Source organism: Quercus suber, unplaced genomic scaffold, assembly GCF_002906115.3.
Source record: "Quercus suber isolate HL8 unplaced genomic scaffold, Cork oak 2.0 scaffold_820, whole genome shotgun sequence".
In the NCBI taxonomy this organism is placed as follows: Eukaryota; Viridiplantae; Streptophyta; class Magnoliopsida; order Fagales; family Fagaceae; genus Quercus; species Quercus suber.
The window spans coordinates 116,358-134,493 of NW_027070250.1; the positions used below are offsets into that span (position 1 = coordinate 116,358).

The 18,136-nt window shown below is 39.7% G+C and overlaps 1 protein-coding gene across 1 annotated transcript; it reads left to right on the plus strand.

The window, feature by feature from the left end:
• The first annotated feature begins 15,422 nt into the window (after positions 1-15,422).
• On the plus strand, positions 15,423-16,692 carry LOC112024206 (non-classical arabinogalactan protein 31). Its single transcript, XM_024056852.2, has 2 exons — positions 15,423-16,112; positions 16,221-16,692. Exons 1-2 carry the CDS (start codon positions 15,488-15,490, stop codon positions 16,517-16,519), a joined length of 924 nt encoding a protein of 307 aa, XP_023912620.1. The 5' UTR covers positions 15,423-15,487; the 3' UTR covers positions 16,520-16,692.
• Positions 16,693-18,136: the final 1,444 nt, after the last annotated feature.

The following is an 18,136-nucleotide window of genomic DNA, read 5'->3' on the forward strand; positions in this document are numbered from 1 at the left end:
TTTCTACTCTTTTCTCAAAAGATCTACTTAGGTTCTTGCCCTAATAGTCTAGCTGTATGTTCCTCTTATAGTCTGAGGAATATGGTTGAGTACAATGACAAGTGTCAAGTCATCATTTCCTTATTTTGGACCTTACTGCAGCTAAGGTACTATTTGGTGGCCGGAGTAGAGAGAACACCAACATCAGGACTGTGAAATGGAGGTAGGTGACTTTGCCATTGCATGGGGAACAATTCTTGGCCAATGAGAGGGACATTAGAGGTGCTAAAGATGATACACACGTCCCTGAAGTGGTTAACATACACTTTAGCCAATAAAGGGTGTTTTTATAGTACCTGACCTTAGGAGGTCATTATCTCCCTTTTTGTGAGTACTTGAGTACCCGCGTCAGATGCATATCTTACTTTCTTCCCAAGGCAGTCACGCCCTTGGCATGGGCCAAGGATAATATCTTGCAGCTAATGTTTCCTCTCCCTTGCTCACAGCCACTCCCAGTGTAAGGTCCAGATCTAGCCGCATTGACACTCTCCCATACTTTGGCTAGTGGATTGTATAAACTTAAAAAATGATCAAAATACCCCAAAAACCTAAAAATTAATGAAAATACCCTAAACCTAATAAAATGACCAAAATACCCCCGAAGCCTAAAAATTACCAAAATACCTCCTAAACCTAAAAAATGACCGAAATACCCCTTAGACATAAAAAATGACCGAAATATCCCCTAGACCTAAAAAATGACTAAAATAGCCTTAAAACCTAAAAAATTACCGAAATACCCCATAAACCTAAAAAATGATTTAAATAGTACTCTTGAAACCTAAAAATTGACCATAATACCCCCTAATTCTAAAAAATGACCAAAATACCCCCGAAACCTAAAAATTACCAAAATACCCCATAAACCTAAAAAATGACCGAAATACCCCAAAATTTGTAAATTACCAAAATACCCCTTAAACCTAAAAAATGATCGAAATAACACCTAAACCTAAAAAATGACCGAAGTACTGCCGAAACTAAAAAATGACCAAAATAACCCCTAAACCTAAAAAAAATGACTAAAATACCCCCCTAAATGAAAAAAAATGACCTAGAAATGGACCAAAATACCCCATAAACCTAAAAAAATGATCGAAATACTCTTGACACCTAAAAATTAACTTAAATACCCCTGAAAACTAAAAAAGACAGGAATACCCAAAAAAAAAAAAAGAAAAACAAAAAACCCCTAAACCTAAAATATTACCAAAATATCCACGAAACCTAAAAATTGACCAAAATACCCCAAAACCTATAAAATGACAAAAATGCCCCTTAAACCTATAAAACGATAGAAATAAACCATAAACCTAAAGAATGACCAAAATTCCCCCTAAAACTGAAAAATGACCAAAATACTTTTAAACCTAAAAAATGACTAAAATACCCCTGAATCCTAAAAAATGACTGAAATAGCCCTAAAACCTAAAAAAACAACTGAAAGACCTCCAAATCCTAAAAAATTAGTGACATTTCCTTGAAACCTACAAAATGACTGAAATACTCTTAGAACCTTTAATTTGACAAAAATATCCTTGAAACATCCAAAATACCCTAAACCACTATTTTGGTAATTTTAGAGGCTTCGGGTGTATTTTGTTAATCTTATATGATCAGTGGTCTTTTGGTCATTTTAGATATTTTGAGGGGGGTATTTTGGTTGTTTTAGAGGTTTTAGGATTTTTTTTTAGTAATTTTAGAGGTTTCAGGTTATTTGTGGTCATTTTAGAGGTTTTGGGTGTATTTAGGTCATTTTATAGGTTTATGGGTATTTTCGTCATTTTATAGGTTTGAGGGTATTTTAGTCATTTTTTAGGTTTCAAGGGCATTTTGGTGATTTTTTAGGTTTAGGGGGGTATTTTGGTCATTTTTATTTGTCGGGGGTATTTTTGTTATTTTTTAGGTTTAGGTGGTGTAGGGATAAGGGCCCAAAATCGTATATTGGGCCTTGGGCTTTTTTTCTAGGACATTGACAGGTTTGAAGAGGGATAAATAGTTATGAGGGATTCCAGTTCAGAGTCTCATAAATAAAAAATGAGTGGAAGGCAGTCTGAGAAGGAATTTCTCCTCGGATATGATAGATGTCGCTTAGTTGTGTATTCCAACGATGAAAGTAACCTCCATAGAAGCCCCAGTGATAGGGACGTGCCTCATGAACATACAAAAAGGAAGGAAACCCAAAAATATCTAAGAAAAAGTTGCTACCACCGCATTAAATGCACTGTATCTACTTTTCTAACTGCGTTTATGTGGAGAAGACCCCTGAACAGTATTGTTTTGGCTACCACAACTCACAGAAAGCCAAAAAAGGTGTCTGATGGGATGGGCACTCAAGTAAGAGCTCAAATGATCAACAAGTGTAGGATCAGGATGGTCTAAGGGGAACTATATAATGTAAGAGACCTTCCATGAGAAAGGGATCAGAAAAATAGAGAGAGAGTATTGTAGCAATCAAAATTGTACTTGTACCTCGGGGTTATTGTAGCAATCACAATGGGCCCATTGTTATTGCTTTATATGAAAGATATCTTCTCGGACAGTGAATAGATTTAGCTCTATTTTCCTTGTTCTTGCTTAATCATCTTTTAAATCCATACTAGCCGTTGTCAAATTCATTATGGTATAGTTCTCTAACCCACTCTCTACAAATTTATTATACTGGGTTCATTAAGCCAAGATCCCATACATCTTGGGCTTGGGTTGCAAAACATGTCCTTACAATTAGTGCTGTCTGTGGGAAAAGCTGATAGTGAAGGCAACGGTCAACTATGGTAGGTTTAGGTCCACACTAGGTAGAGTCTTTAGGATTCTAGCACAATGATCCTTTTGTCAACTCGGAGCGGAGAGGTGACTATGAAGGAAGTGTGCATACAACACATACTAATAGGAGTCAACCTCGATGTGGAAGCCATATCTCCCATGCAAAGAGTAACAAGGGCATGCAATTAGAGATTGATCAGTTGAAAAGGGAGTTGTGCCATGCATGGCGAAGGCGAACCCCCTCTAACTTAAATGTTTCTTTTGATGACGAAAGGGACATCAATTACAGGAGAAGGTTTCGAACCCCGCCTAGCGAATATTTCTCCTATGAGGAGGAACATCGTCATAAATGGAGGGTCAGAAGCCCGTCTCGTAAAGGCGTGGGAAACAATGCTATGAGCAGGGCCTTGAACCAAATCTCCAATTCGCCTTTCACGCGCAAAATCGAGTGGGCTAAACTTCCTTGACGATTCACTTAACCCGCTTTCACCATGTACAATGGTAGAATAGACCCCGTGGAACATGTGAGCCACTTCAATCAGAGAATGGCTGCCATTCCAAGGACGAAGTCTTGATGTGTAAGGTTTTTCCATCCAGTCTGGGACCCATTGCAATGAGATGGTTCAACAACCTGAGAGTAGATTCCATAAGTTCCTTTAAAGAGCTCACCTAGGCGTTTGGTTCTCGATTCGTCACTTGTAGTAGGGTTCCTCGGCCCTTGGCTTCCTTGCTATCTTTAAGCATGCGAGAGGGAGAAACCTTAAAAACATACTCAGACGGATACTGGGAGATGTTCAACGAGATAGATGGTGACTTTGACAATATGGCCATTAGTACTTTTAAGATCGGCCTCTCGGCCGAGCACGGTTTGAAGAAATCTCTGACTAGCAAACTTGTCACCAGTGTGTGCTAACTTATGGACCAGATTGATAAGTATAAAAGGGTTGAGGAAGATCAGCAGTAGGGGAAAGGAAAGGATAAGGTTATCCCTAAGGAGAGGAGGGATTTCAGGTCAGACTAGTATAATAACAATTGACCACAGAGAGATTTTGCTGGACAGTCAGGATCTGCCAATCTTTAGGCAGTCAATGCTATGTTCTGAGAGCTGGTACATCAAGTTCTAGAAAAGATTAGGAATGAGCGATTCTTTAAATGACCAAATAAAATGGCAAGGCATAATCAAAACCTCTATTGCCAATACCACCAAGACCATGGACACACCACGGAAGATTGTAGAAGTTTATGGGACCACTTGGACCAGCTCGACCATGAAAGAAAGTTAAAGCAACTCTTGCATCACTCTAGTGGCCAAGGGGGCCAGACAAACTCAGAATACCGGAGAGATAATTCTTTAAGACTCTCCTTAGGAACGATAAATGTCATCTTCACTACTCTAGGGAGGATTGGTTCTTGCCCTTTCAGAGTGATGTCTGTGGCTCGACTATCCGCTGAGGGCGCTAATCTAGAGCCAAAAAAGGCTAGAATAGAAATTCAACCGGTTTTGGGCTTCTCGGACGAGGATAAGATCAGAACCATCCAACCTCATAATGATGCTTTGGTGGTCATACTTATGTACCTCGACCTGTACAAAGGGCTAAATTTGAGACCCAAGGACCTAACAGCCTATAATTCACCCCTGGTAATTTTTGATGAGAATGTTGTCATTCCAAAGGGTCAGATTAGACTACATGTACAAACTGGTTTATAAGTGGTGGAGGTAGATTTCATTGTGGTAGATGCTTATTCACCCTACATAGCCATTGTGGCCAGACCTTGGCTTCATACCTTAGGAGTCGTTTCTTCTACTATGCACTAGAAGGTGAAATATTTGCCCAAGGGCCAGGTTAAGGAGATCTTGGGAAGTCAATCCACGGCCAGGCAATGCCTAGTGGCTGCCATCTTACATCAGCCCAAAACTGAGTCCTCGGCCTTTGTTGAAAGGGGCTTATATTAATTAAGAGCTCTGGTGTTGCCTATCAACGAATCGGCCATAGAGGCAAAATGTGAGGATTTGGAAATGGTTGTTGTTGGTGATGATTTGGAGAACTTCTTTCAGAGCAGGGCTCAGCTACCTTCTTTGGAGAAGGAAGAGCTGATAGAGTTTCTTAGGAAAAATGTTAACATGTTCGCATGGAATGCTTACGAGGCCTCAGGGGTGGATCCAAGCTTTATCTATCATCATTTAACATTAATCCCTCTGTCACCCCTAAAAAGCAACCACCTTGGCGCTCATCCAAGGATCAATTCGATGCTGTCAAAGACGAGGTGATGAAATTAAAGCAGGCGGGGGCTATCATTAATCCCTCTATCACCCCTAAAAAGCAACCACCTTGGCGCTCATCCAAGGATCAATTCGATGCTGTCAAAGACGAGGTGATGAAATTAAAGCAGGCGGGGGCTATCAAGGAGGCATTATACCCTGAATGGTTGGCCAATACTGTGGTGGTGAAAAAAAAGAGTGAGAAATGGCGAGTGTGTGTAGACTTTACAGATCTAAACAAGGCTTACCCCAAAGATCCCTTCCCTATGCCTAGAATAGCCTAGCTAGTGGATGCAATTGTAGGCCATCCTCGGATGAGCTTCCTGGATGCCTTTCAAGGGTATCACCAAATACCGCTAGCCTCGGACGATTAGGAAAAGACTGCTTTCGTCACCCACGTTGGAAACTACCACTATAAAGTGATGTCATTCAGTTTGAAAAATACTGGATTTACCTATCAAAGGATGATGACTAAAATGTTTGAATCACAGTTGGGTAAGAGTATCGAGTTCTACATAGACGACATGGTAGTGAAGAGTAAGTTAGTGTCCAAGCATGTGGGAGATCTCAGGAACATCTTTGAAATTCTGAGGAAGCACAAGTTGCACCTTAATGCTTCCAAATGCTCTTTTGGTGTGGGATCGGGAAAATTTTTGGGCTACATGGTTACTCATCGTGGGATTGAAGTTAATCCTGATAAGATTAAGGCAATCAATGGTTTACAACCACCTCGAAACCTTAAGGAAGTCCAGAAGCTGACCAGAATGACTGCTACTTTGAATTGATTTATCTCTCGATTAGTAGATAGGTGTAGACTCTTCTTCCTATTGATGAACAAATGGAAGGGGTTTTAGTAGACCGAGGAATGTGCCTTAGCTGTCCAACAGCTTAAGGATTATCTCTCTTGGCTACCTATCATGTCCAGTCCTGTGATGGATGAGGTCTTATTTGCATACATTGTTGTAGCCCCTCATGCTGTAAGCTTAGTCTTAATATGAGTCGATAGCAGCATATAAAGGCTAGTTTATTATGTGAGCAAGTCATTATCTGCCATTGGAAAAAGCCATTTTGGCGGTAGTTTATGCTACACGTAAACTCCTTCATTACTTCCAGGCACACACAGTAGTCATCCTAACTCAGCTCCCACTTCGAGCTCTACTCCAAAGGGCTGATTACACAAGGAGGATTGCTAAATGGGGCACGATCTTAGGGGCTTTTGACATCAAATACATACCTCGTACCTCTGTCAAAGGTCAAGTTCTCACGAATCTAGTAGCCGAGTTTGTTGAATCCCCGTTAGAAGTAGAAGTGGAGAATCAAAACATGTATGAAAAATCGGTTGGCATGATCTCTCAACAAGGTCCTTTATCTTGGAAAGTGTACATTTATGGTGTAGCAAATCAGAAGGGGTTTGGAGTAGGCCTAGTTCTAGTCTTACCCAAGAAAATTACAATTGAGAAATCATTAAGATTGAGATTCTTCGCCATAAATAACAAAGCCGAATATGAGGCTCTACTGATGGGAATGACCATGGTTCAAAAAATGGGCAGAAAGTTTGTAGAGGTGTTCTCGAACTTAAAATTGGTCGTCAGCTAGGTAAAAGGGGAGTTCGAAGCCAAAGATAAGAGAATGCAATGGTACTTACGTCAAGTTAGACGTTTGCAGTCAAGTTTTGAATCTTTCAACCTGTTGCATGTCTTTAAAAGTGGAAACACACATGCTGATTTTCTACCCACACTTGCAACCTCCTCGGTGTAAAGCTTACCCCAAGTCATCCTTGTCGAAGACTTATGCAAGCTCACTAATGTGAATAGAGAGGTGGTTCATGTTGACCATGTTAGAGTGGGGCCTAGCTGGATGGACCCCATAGTACTGTTACTGAGAGAGGATATCCTACCCGAGGAGAGGGCAGAAGCTGACAAGGTACGAGAATGGCTCCTCAATTTTGTCTGTCCGAGGATCAGAAATTGTATAAACGCTCCTTTTCTAGGCCCTACTTGTTATGCATACACCCCAAAGAAACAGAGCTACTCCTTGAGGAGTGACATGAAGGGATTTGTGGAAGCCACAAGAGAGGAAGATCCTTGTCACATAGAGCCACCATTCAAGGCTATTGGTGTCTTAACATGCAAAAAGAAGCACACGAATATGTAAGGAAGTGCGACCAATGTTAAAGATTCGCACCAAACATACACCAATCGAGAGGAGTCCTCAATCCTTTGTTCAATCCTTAGCCATTTGCTCAATGGGGCTTGGACATTGTGGGCTATTTCTCCAAGGTAGCAAGGAATAAGAGATATTTGTTGGTCGGCACGGACTACTTCACTAAATGGGTAGAAGCTAAGCCTTTAGTAAATATTAGAGATGTGGATGCCAAAAACTTTGTTTGGAAAAACATAGTCACATAGTTTAGGGTCCCTCATACCCTCATTTTAGACAATAGTTTTCAATTTGATAGCAAATCTTCCAAGAGATATTGCTGTGACTTGGGAATTACGAATAGATACTCTACCCCAGCTTATCCCCAAGGGAATGGACAAGTTGAGACTGTTAACAAGATCATAGTAAATAGACTCAAGAAGATGTTGGATGATGCGAAGGGAAAGTGGGTAGAAGAGCTGTCACATGTCCTCTGGACATATCGAACCACACCTCGTAGGTTAAATGGAGACCCCCTCTTCAATGATTTATGAGGTTGAAACTATTATTCCTTTAGAGACTGGCTTCCCAATGTTAAGGACCAGCTCATTTGACCCGAGTAGTAACAATGAGTTGTTAGAAAAGAGCTTGGACTTTATTAAGGAAAGAAGAGAAAATGCAAGGGTTCAGTTGGCGTACTACCAACATAAACTCAAGCAAGGTTATGATGCCAATGTAAAGTTGAGGCCATTAATGCCTAGTGACTTGGTTCTGAGAAAAGTTCTAGGCATTGCAAAGAACCCAACGTGGGAAAAGTTAGGGTCCAATTGGGAAGGACCATATCGCATCACCTCAGTGGCTGGTATAGGAGTGTATTTTCTAGAAGACTTAGATGAGCATACAATACCACGCCATTGGAATGTAAACAACCTAAAAACGTATTATTATTAGTAGAAGTTTCCTTTATCAAATATATCCAGTTGTTATATAAAGGCTTTGTACTTTTTGTTATTCTTTCTTTATAAGTGATTAAACAGAACCTTAGTCATGCCTAGGTCCTCGAACCAGATGCTTTGGGGAAATTAACACTCTATGACATCTTTATAAGTGATTAAACAAAACCTTAGTCATGCTTAGGTCCTTGGACCAGATGCTTTGGGAAAATTAACACTCTATGACATCTTTATAAGTGATTAAATAGAACCTTAGTCATGCCTAGGTCCTCGGACCAGATGCTTTGGGGAAATTAACATTTTGTGACATCTTTCTAAGTGCTAAATAAAATCCTAGTCACGACTGATCCCCTAGGTCACATACTTGGGAAAATTAACACTACGTTATCTACTAGTCCTTCACTAAGTGTCAAAACAGTTCTAGGGTTATACTCTACTCCTCGGATTAATTGCTTTCAGTTAAGTTGAAGTCCTTAATTATTTATCCAAGTGTGGGATAGGATGAAGAATATTTCCCCTTTTTAACTTTTTATGGAGTATGTATCTATCTACACTAGGTCCAACCACTTAAAGTATGGGCAATATGTCATTGTTAGGTTTCACTAAAGACAAACAACAACAGTTCAATATTATTTATAATAGTAATAAGCTTCGAAGCGCATAAAAGCAAAAGTATGAGAGATAAAAAGAAAAATGATTTTCAATAAACAAAAAAAGGATACATTGTCTGGGGGCAGAATGCCATTACAAAAAGTTATACAAAAAAAAAAAAAAAAAAAACCTACACAAGAAAATCATATATCTGGAATTTTAGGCCTTAGCTTGGGGAGGGTCTTTCTTCGGATCAGCAGCCTCGGAGTGGACATCACCAACCTTAGACTTAGCCTCCACATCCTTGGCCTGGGAGACCACATCCTTCATTGTAAGGGCATCCTCGGAGGGCTTGACCTTCATTTGTGGCTGAGCCTCACCTACTTTAGCCCCTTTTGAAACTTCAGCACTAGGAAGGGGAGCTTGGCCTTCATCTAGAATTTCTCAAATACTCTCTAGGAAGAAGATATTCTCGGCCTTCCTCAGCTCAGAGTCCACAAGGACTCCTGCCCAGTCCATGGCTACTCCTCATGACTCGGTTCAGTAGTCCCTACATACTACGGCCACCTCCTCTGCCAGCCGGGTCTCAGTGTCCCGTACCCCACGTTCGTAGAATGCCTTCTTCATGGCCTCAGTGGCTTCCTTGGCCACTCGAGCCGCATCATTGGCTTTCTGCAGCTCTGCCTTAAGATCCAAAACAGTTTGTTTTTCGATGGCCAGATTTATCTCGGTTATGTGCAGTTTTTGGTGCTGATCCTCGGCCTGCCTTTTTGCGGTCTTCAAACCCGCCTCGGTGCTTACATAAGCCTTGTCCGCTTCCTTCAGCTTCTCGGACAGGTCTGCGTGCTCCTCTTTCAAGGCTTTTAGAGCCTTCTCCACCTCAAAACGGGAGTGGGCCTTAACCTTAACCTCGTTATAGGTGTTCCTGACCCACTCGTTAGCCACACAGATTTGTTGGGTACCCTGCATAAAAATGGCAAAGGGGTTGTAAAAATATATACATATATGAATAAACGCGTAAGCTTAGTATTTAATGAAAGAAGATGTTGATTAACTCACCATTGCAAGGCCCCTCTTCAATGACATGAAGAGGTTCAGTTGCCTGGTATGCTTGAGACCCTCCATGTCTCAGGGGAGGAGGAGTGGTTGCTCTAAGGCCTCAGTGAGGTAGGTGGTATGCCCCCTCTGAGACTTCCAACTCGTGGCATTCCAAGGATGGGGAGCACCATCCATCTCTAGCCGAGGGGACTAGGTGCGCAGCCCTCATCACGCTTTAGCCTCATCCTAACTCTTCACAGACTTGGCTCTCTTGTCCTTGGGGTCTTTAGCCTTCTTTTGGTGTTTAGCCCCCTTTTGAGGGCCAACCTCGCCTTCCTTTAAGTCCTTAACTAGCATTTTCTTTCCCAGATTCGGGTTAGCCTACAGTTTGAGGTCAGTGGGGGGCGGGGGAGGAGTAGGGAGACTGAGAGGAACTTATGTCTTCGGGACATCTTTTGAGATTTGTCCCTTGTTCCTGTTTGCCATTAAACCCTTTAAGCTAGGTCTCTGCTTCAGATCCATTCCTTCTTCTTTTGAACCAGAATCAACCCGAGCAATGATCAGCTTAGGAGGATGAGCTACAGAAAATTTGTTGGACTCATGCTCGGAATCCAAGAGCTCCACATGCTTTTTTGGCGCTCCTTCTACCTCTTCAAAGTGGAACTGATCGATCTTGGTGTTGAGGGAGTGACGAGAAGAGGTTGACTCCTCTCTCAAAGTAGCTGTTTATTGAGGAACGCATTGAAGAGGCAACTAAACAGGAGGAAGATCTCTCCAAGCCAAAAACCCCTACTTGGAGACGTCTATTTGAGCTAGTTTAGAGCTTCCAACCCTTATTGCCTGGCCTGCGTCTTGAAATATGCAGGACAGGGGCATGTAATCCAAAATTAGATGAGTGGCCCACAGCTGTCCATCTTTGCTGACAAATATCTCCGACCTCAGTAAGTATATGAGAGCCGGAACGTTGGTTAGATTAAGCCTCGGAGCAACATGGCTTTCATCTGCAAAAGCATCCGAGAAGGAAATTGTGGTCAGAAAAATTAAAATCACTATCAGTGGGTGGTGAAGTGTTAAAAATGAAAAGGAATAAAACTAAAAGGGCTAAACCCCTTGCCCAAAGAAACTAATCCTAAGGTACCCCACCTGGCTCTCCTGCTCGAGTTGGATAGGGAAGACCGTCGTGCCACTCCCCAGAGGAGACCAGATAGTCATCCTTCAAGCCTTTGTTGGACTTAGGAAGGCAAGCTATCAGTCTAACGACATCGAACCAGGACTTGAGATAATATCCCACGCTGGCAAGGGAATGACACTCGTACATATGAATGACGTCGTGCCATGTGAGCCCTAGGTTCATCTGATCATTCAGAGTATCTACGCTCCCCAAGACTCTAAACAAGTTGGGAGCGCACTGATGAGGACACAACGTATGATTGAGCAAGTAGTCTCTGGTTATCCTACCCATGGGAAGAGTCATTCCTCCCTCTATAAAGGCTATCATAGGAATGACAACTTCACCTTTCCCTCTATCCGTTTATACTTGGTCCATGGTGCAATATTGTAGGCTTACTCCTCGTGGGATATGATATTTGGCCCTAAAACCCTCCATACCGGCCCAAAAGTCTACTAAGTGCTTGAATCTACCCATCTAGGCAAACATAGATGAAGCAAAGGAAGTTTTTCTAAAAAAGAAAGAAGGCCGAGGAGGATGGCCGAGGAGAGAAAGAAATTCTGAAAAGATAAATACTTACAAAAGCAAGTAAGTGTATTAGATCTTGAACTTTTAGGGAAATCTTTTGGAAATTTCTTAAGGAAAAGTGTTAGGGAAACTTGGGAGTGTAGTGATTTAGAGTGCTTGAGATCTTTGAAGAACTAGAAAATTCGTAAAGTAAAGGGAGAATGATCTCCCTCAAGGCTTTATATAGAGGGTGAAAATGAGTGGGAGTTATCCCACTCAAAAATTCCAAGAGAAAAATCAGCCGCTGGATTTGCGCCTCACCACTAGATCTAGGGAACAAGGCGCCTCCTGGAGTAATTAATGGCCCCTTGCAGACTTCGAAGCGTCAGTAGCAATCATGGGATGCACAAAACGGTAATTTCACATGTGTGAACCGGGGAAATAAATGGTCTTATCTCTTAAAAATCAAAACCCCACTTTTTCTCCTTGGATGAGAGGGAAAAACTGGAGTTTTGAGGGGCTATTGTAGGGATAAGGGCCCAAAATCTTATATTGGGTCTTGAACTTTGTCCGAGGAGGGATAAACAATTATGAGGGATTCTAGTTCAGAGTCTCATAAATAAGAAATGAGTGGAAGGCGGTTCGAGGAGGAATTCCTTCTCGGATATGGTAGATGTCGCTCAGATGTGTATTCCAACGATGAAAGTAACCTCCATAGAAGCCCCAGTGATAGGGACGTGCCTAATGAACATACGAGAAGGAATACACATAATCAACAAGTGTAAGATCATGATGTCTGATGGGATGGACAATCAAGTAAGGGCTCAAATGATCAACAAGTGTAAGATCATGATGGTCCAAGGGGAACTATATAATGTAAGAGACCTTCCATGAGGAAGGGATTGGAAAAATAGAGAGAGAGTACTGTAGCAATCAAAATTGTACTTGTACCCCATTGTTATTGATTTATATGAAAAATATCTTCTTTGACAGTGAATAGATTTAGCTCTATTTTCTTTGTTCTTACTTGATCATGTTTTAAATCCATACTAGTTATTGTCAAATTCATTATGGCATAGTTCTCCAACCCACTCTTTACAAATTTATTGGACTGGGCTCACTAGGCCAAAATCCTATACATCTTGGGCTTAGGCTGCAAAACGTGTCCTTACAGATAGTATTTCGGTCAATTTTTAGGTTTCGGGTGTATTTTGGCTTAGGCTTAGGGGGTATTTTGGTTATTTTTTAGGTTTAGGAGGTATTTTGGTAATTTTTAGGTTTCAGGAGTATTTTGATCATTTTTTAGGTTTCGGGGGTATTTTGATAATTTTTTAGGTTTCAGGGTATTTTGGTCATTTTATAGGTTTAGGGGGGTATTCTGGTCATTTTTAGGTTTAGGAGGTACTTTGGTCAATTTTTAAGTTTTGGGAGTATTTTGGTAATGTTTTAGGTTTAGGGGTATTTTCGGTCATTTTTGAGGTATAGCATTTTTTAGGTTTCAGGGGTATTTTAGTAATTTTTAGTGGTTTTTGATCACATTTGGTCTTTTTTTAGGTTTAGGGAGGTATTTTGGTCATTTTTGGGTTTAGGAGGTATTTTGGTCAATTTTTAGGTTTCAGGGGTATTTTGGTCGTTTTCCAAGTTTAGGGTGTATTTTGGTATTTTTTAGGTTTCAGGGATATTTTGGTCATTTTTTTTAGTTTCAGGGGTATTTCGGTCATTTTCTAGGTTTATAGGATATTTTGGTCAATTTTTAGGTTTCATGGGTATTTTGGCCATTTTTTAGGTTTCAGAGGTATTTTAGTAATTTTAGTTGTTTTTGATCATATTTTGTCTTTTTTTAGGTTTAGGGGGTATTTTGGTAATTTTCAAGGATTTTAAGACTACTTTGGTCATTTTCAAGTTTTAGGGCCATTTTGGTAATTTTGATTATTGGGTAATTGGGTGGGTTGGGGTTTACCCTAGACATGGCAAAACGGGTAAGAATTCCTTTCGTCTTTCAATCGGTACTAGTTGAATAAAATGAATTGATATTTTTTTTTTATTATATTTGAATTTTTCGGGACTGATGGGGCTCGAACCCGCAGCTTCTGACCTAACCCAACCTAAAAAATACCTGACTCAAACCCAATTTTGTTGACCCGAAATAAAAACGGGTTGACCCGTGACCTGACTTGTGTTTTTTCGGGTCAACCCGACTAGACCCGCGACCCAACTCTAACTCGAACCATTTTTTAAAACTTTTTTTTTTTGGGTAAAAATAAAATAAAATAAAGACAGTATTGATTTAATTGTTGTGAGTTTTAACGAAACAATTGAGACATTTACATAACTGCATGCAAATTAATTGAAAGATGAATGATTGAACATTTTGTAATGAGTAAAGATTTTTAAATATCAAATAGCAAAGTACATGCCAAGATAATTTGGTTACAGTACAATTAAAACACATAGATTTAAAGTTGTAGACATATGTGAGAAACATTCATAAGTGTAAAAATAATGAAGTCAAAGTATCAGATTAACATAGATTATGAATGCTTAGACCTATTTTTTAATAATTTATGTTCAAAATAAACGGTTTTTCAAAATAAAGTATGATATTTCCTAGAGTGCGTGTTACTTAACAATGATATGATATTCATAAAAGAGACCGTGTATAAATAAGTAAACAATTAAACTTTAATGTATATCTCAAATTGAAATAGAGTGCCAACCACAATTGACAATAAATTATAAAAGTAATTTTCAAGATTGTAAAATTTTTATATGTTTTTATTTTTTTGTCAAATGAATTATCCAATAAGTTATTTATAATTTTGTTTTATATTTTGGGATGTTGATATTGTGCAGAAATAAAATTTGTGTATTTTTTTTTTACCTATCTTTGTGTTATTTTGTTTTAGATAGCAATGTTAGAATTTGTATAATTTTAAAATTATTGAATGAGTATTAATTAGTGTAGTTCATTCTTGATATAAGTAGTGAATTCAAAATAATGTATTTTACATCAAGTAATTTGTTGCATGATTTTCCAAATGGCAAATACATATTTTTTTTATTAAAGAAAAATTCATGTGTAAAATACGGGTCAACTCAACTTGCAACCCAATTGACACGAATTCGTTTTTAACTCGCTTAAAATGACCGGTTTTTTACCCGCAACCCGTTTAACCCGACCCAGTTGACCTGCCCGTTTTGCCATATCTAGTTTACCTATAAAAATTAGATCGGGATGAGTTTGGATAATAAGTAATTAGTTAAATGAGAAATAAATTGATAAATAAATTTTATGTACTCAATCTAATTATGTCCACTCCAAACTCACTCAAATCTATCCATTTGACACTCCTAGTCTCGTTAGACCATCTCATGAGATACTTTTTCTCATTTAAGAGACGACGCATTTAGTGTAAAAAAGTTATCATATGAAATATGAGCTATCATATAAGTGTAGAAGACAACAGGTAGTTAATTTAAAAAGGACGTAACTTTTCTTAACTGAAAAGGAAAACATTTTAATGCCTGTTGTTGCTAATTAAATAATACACCCCTTTTTATTAAAAAAAAAAAATTTAACTTAGCATATATTATATCTCAGGTAAAGTACCATTTATATATTATAGGATGTCTTTTTTTTTTTTCGTAAAAGTGTTCTTCCATAGATGACCTTGGAAACTTCTGCATTTTCCTTGCAAAATGTGCCAAATTCCAACTATGACTATTCTTCCCTCTGCATGTGACCCTTTCCACCGCTTGTCCATGCCAGTCACTCATCACAAACATACTATTAAAAAAATTATATTTTTTTATCCCAATTACAAAATCCCCTCGATTTATTTGTACCTGTCTAATATATCCCGCCCCACCACATTATAAAACAAGTTAAATCAATAAAAACCGGAGAGAAACACGGCTTGAGCCCCTATAAAAGTACCTCCTCTGAACCCTTTCACTCTCACCACACCAATCCAGTCTCTAACACGCTTAATTACCTTTTCTCTTGAGCAAAGGTGGTGAAGCAAAAATATGGGTTTTGCTACTAAAGCACATGTACTAGTGCAGCTCATGCTCCTAGTGAGCTGCTTAACTAGTGTGTTTAGTGAAGAACCTTACCCACCAATTCCGTCACCTTCTCACCAACATGGCCACCCTCTAACTCCAAGTGACGCACCAGCTCATCCACCTAGTCGTCACCACCACCATCACCATCATCACCACCACCATCACCCTCCTACTCACTCACCAGTTCACCCTCCAAGTCACCCCCCAGCTCACCAGCCTCCTCACCACGCTCCTCCTAGCCACCCACCGGTTCACCCTCCTCACCAGCCTCCTCAGCATGCTCCTCCTAGCCACCCGCCAATTCACCCTCCGAGTCACCCTCCTCACCAGCCTCCTCAGCATGCTCCTCCAAGCCAACCTCCAAGTCACCCTCCTCACTTGCCTCCTCAGCATGCTCCTCCTAGCCACCCACCGGTTCATCCCCCAGCTCACCCCCCAAGTCACGCTCCTCAACATGCTCCTCCTAGCCACTCACCGGTTTATCCCCCAGCTCACCCTCCTAGCTTTGTAGCAGTGCAAGGTGTTGTTTATTGCAAATCCTGCAAGAATGCTGGGGTTGACGGCCTCTTGGGAGCCTCACCTATTGACGGTTTGTTCAAAGCTTCAAATTAATCTTGTTCATTCATCTTTTACATGTTAACACGGTTTCCTTAGATATATTATGACCACTGACTTACTATGGCATTGGTTTTGGCAGGTGCTGTGATAAAGCTCCAATGCAATAACACCAAGTACCCAGTGGTGCAAACAGCTAAAACTGACAAGAACGGCTATTTCTTCCTCACTGCACCGAAGACAATCACCTCCAATGTTGTTAACAAGTGCAAGGTGTTCTTAGTCTCGTCCCCATTAACCAAATGCAACAAGCCGTCTAATCTCAACGATGGTCTCAAGGGTGCCATTCTTAGGCCAGAAATTTCATATGTGGCTGACAAACTCCCATTTATTCTCTACACCGTTGGACCTTTCGCTTTTGAGCCTATATGCTTCCGCTAAATTCTTTTACAGCTTGTATTGTCTTTGTTCGTGTGTAACACTTTCCAGAGTTCCGTTCCATTATTTACAGCATTGTTGTATTGTGATTTGATATTGGTTGTGGTGTTGCGTGATGAATTACACTAAATTGTATTTGTCAATACAAATTATTAATAAATAAATTCATTTGAGTATGTGTATGTGCTACTATTTAAACTTCTTGTAAAAAGCGGATTGACATCCCATGCCATACCTAGGCATTGCTCGATGGCGATTAAAATAATCCAATCCGTAGAAAGTTAACACGTCATATAATCTAATTACTTTCAATTGTTATATCTGGTATTCATGAACACACACACACACACACACACACACACAAATCTTGAGATTTTGAAAATTTTACACAAATTCTATCCGTCCTAATTCTTTGCCATAAAAGTAGCACCTACTCATTTCCCACAGGAATGCAATAGCTATCCTTCTAGAATCAGCATCAACCACAAAGACAACAGAGTTCATGCAACACAGACTTTCATACATTGGCAGAGACATATCAGATTGTTTCTATCCTTCATATAACATTTGGTTTCAAAGAGTCGTAATGGCCCACAAGATGTAGTACTATAAGGAAATGGATATATTATATATGAAAATCAGATAGTGGTGCCTTTCTTATGTGGTATTCTTTCTTAAGTTTCTTTTTTGTTACAATATATTTTAATTTTTTCTTACAGTCATGGGCATGGGAGTGTAATATAACCATAGCATGCAATTTGACTTAGTTGTAGGCCTTATAGTCAGTGGCGGTGACTCAAGTTCTTGGAAACTAAGAGGAGACGAAGCAAATAATAATAATAAGAGGATTGGAGAAGATACTGTGCTAGCATTTTGTTGAGTCAAAACATGTTGCCGTTGACGATGACCTACTTTATTGTCTCATGAAGCGGACAGTAGTCTAAATATCTCTCTAAGCCAAAGACTGAGAAAGATAGGCTGATTTGGGCTACTAGTTCAAATGGACAGTTCTCTATTCGAAATGTTTACAAATTGGCTATGGAGGAAGTAAGTGGAGGAAGTAAGTGGAAAGCTCAAATGGCGCAGGTATGGGGAATTTGTGGAATCTGGTATGGGACTTGTAGGTACAAAATAAAATCTACAACTTTGCTTGGAAAGCTTGTAATATAAACGTATTTTTCCCTCAAAGGCTAATTTGTACAAAAGACATATATTGTGGCTGACAATTTTTGTGATGAATGTGGTAAGACTTCAGAGACTGATGGGCATCTATTGGACATGCATGCGAGCACGCATGTGGATGTGTGATTTGTGAAGAAATCTGTAATATCTAAGAATACAGACTCACAGATTGAATGAAGCAAAGCTAAAGCAAGAAGATGAAATTGAAAGTGATAGAAGCAAACGAAGAGAGAAGAGAGAGAGAGAGGAAGAAGAAGAACTTTGAGAGAAAATGATTCTGTGTTCAACTGCTTTGTTTAACAATCAGCTGTGTATACAAGAACCATATATATATATATATATAGAGTCTAATTACAAGAAATATCTTGGATCAATGATAAATATCTTCTAACAAACTTCTAACAGAAATTCCCGTTCATTTTGGACTCTGTAACAGAC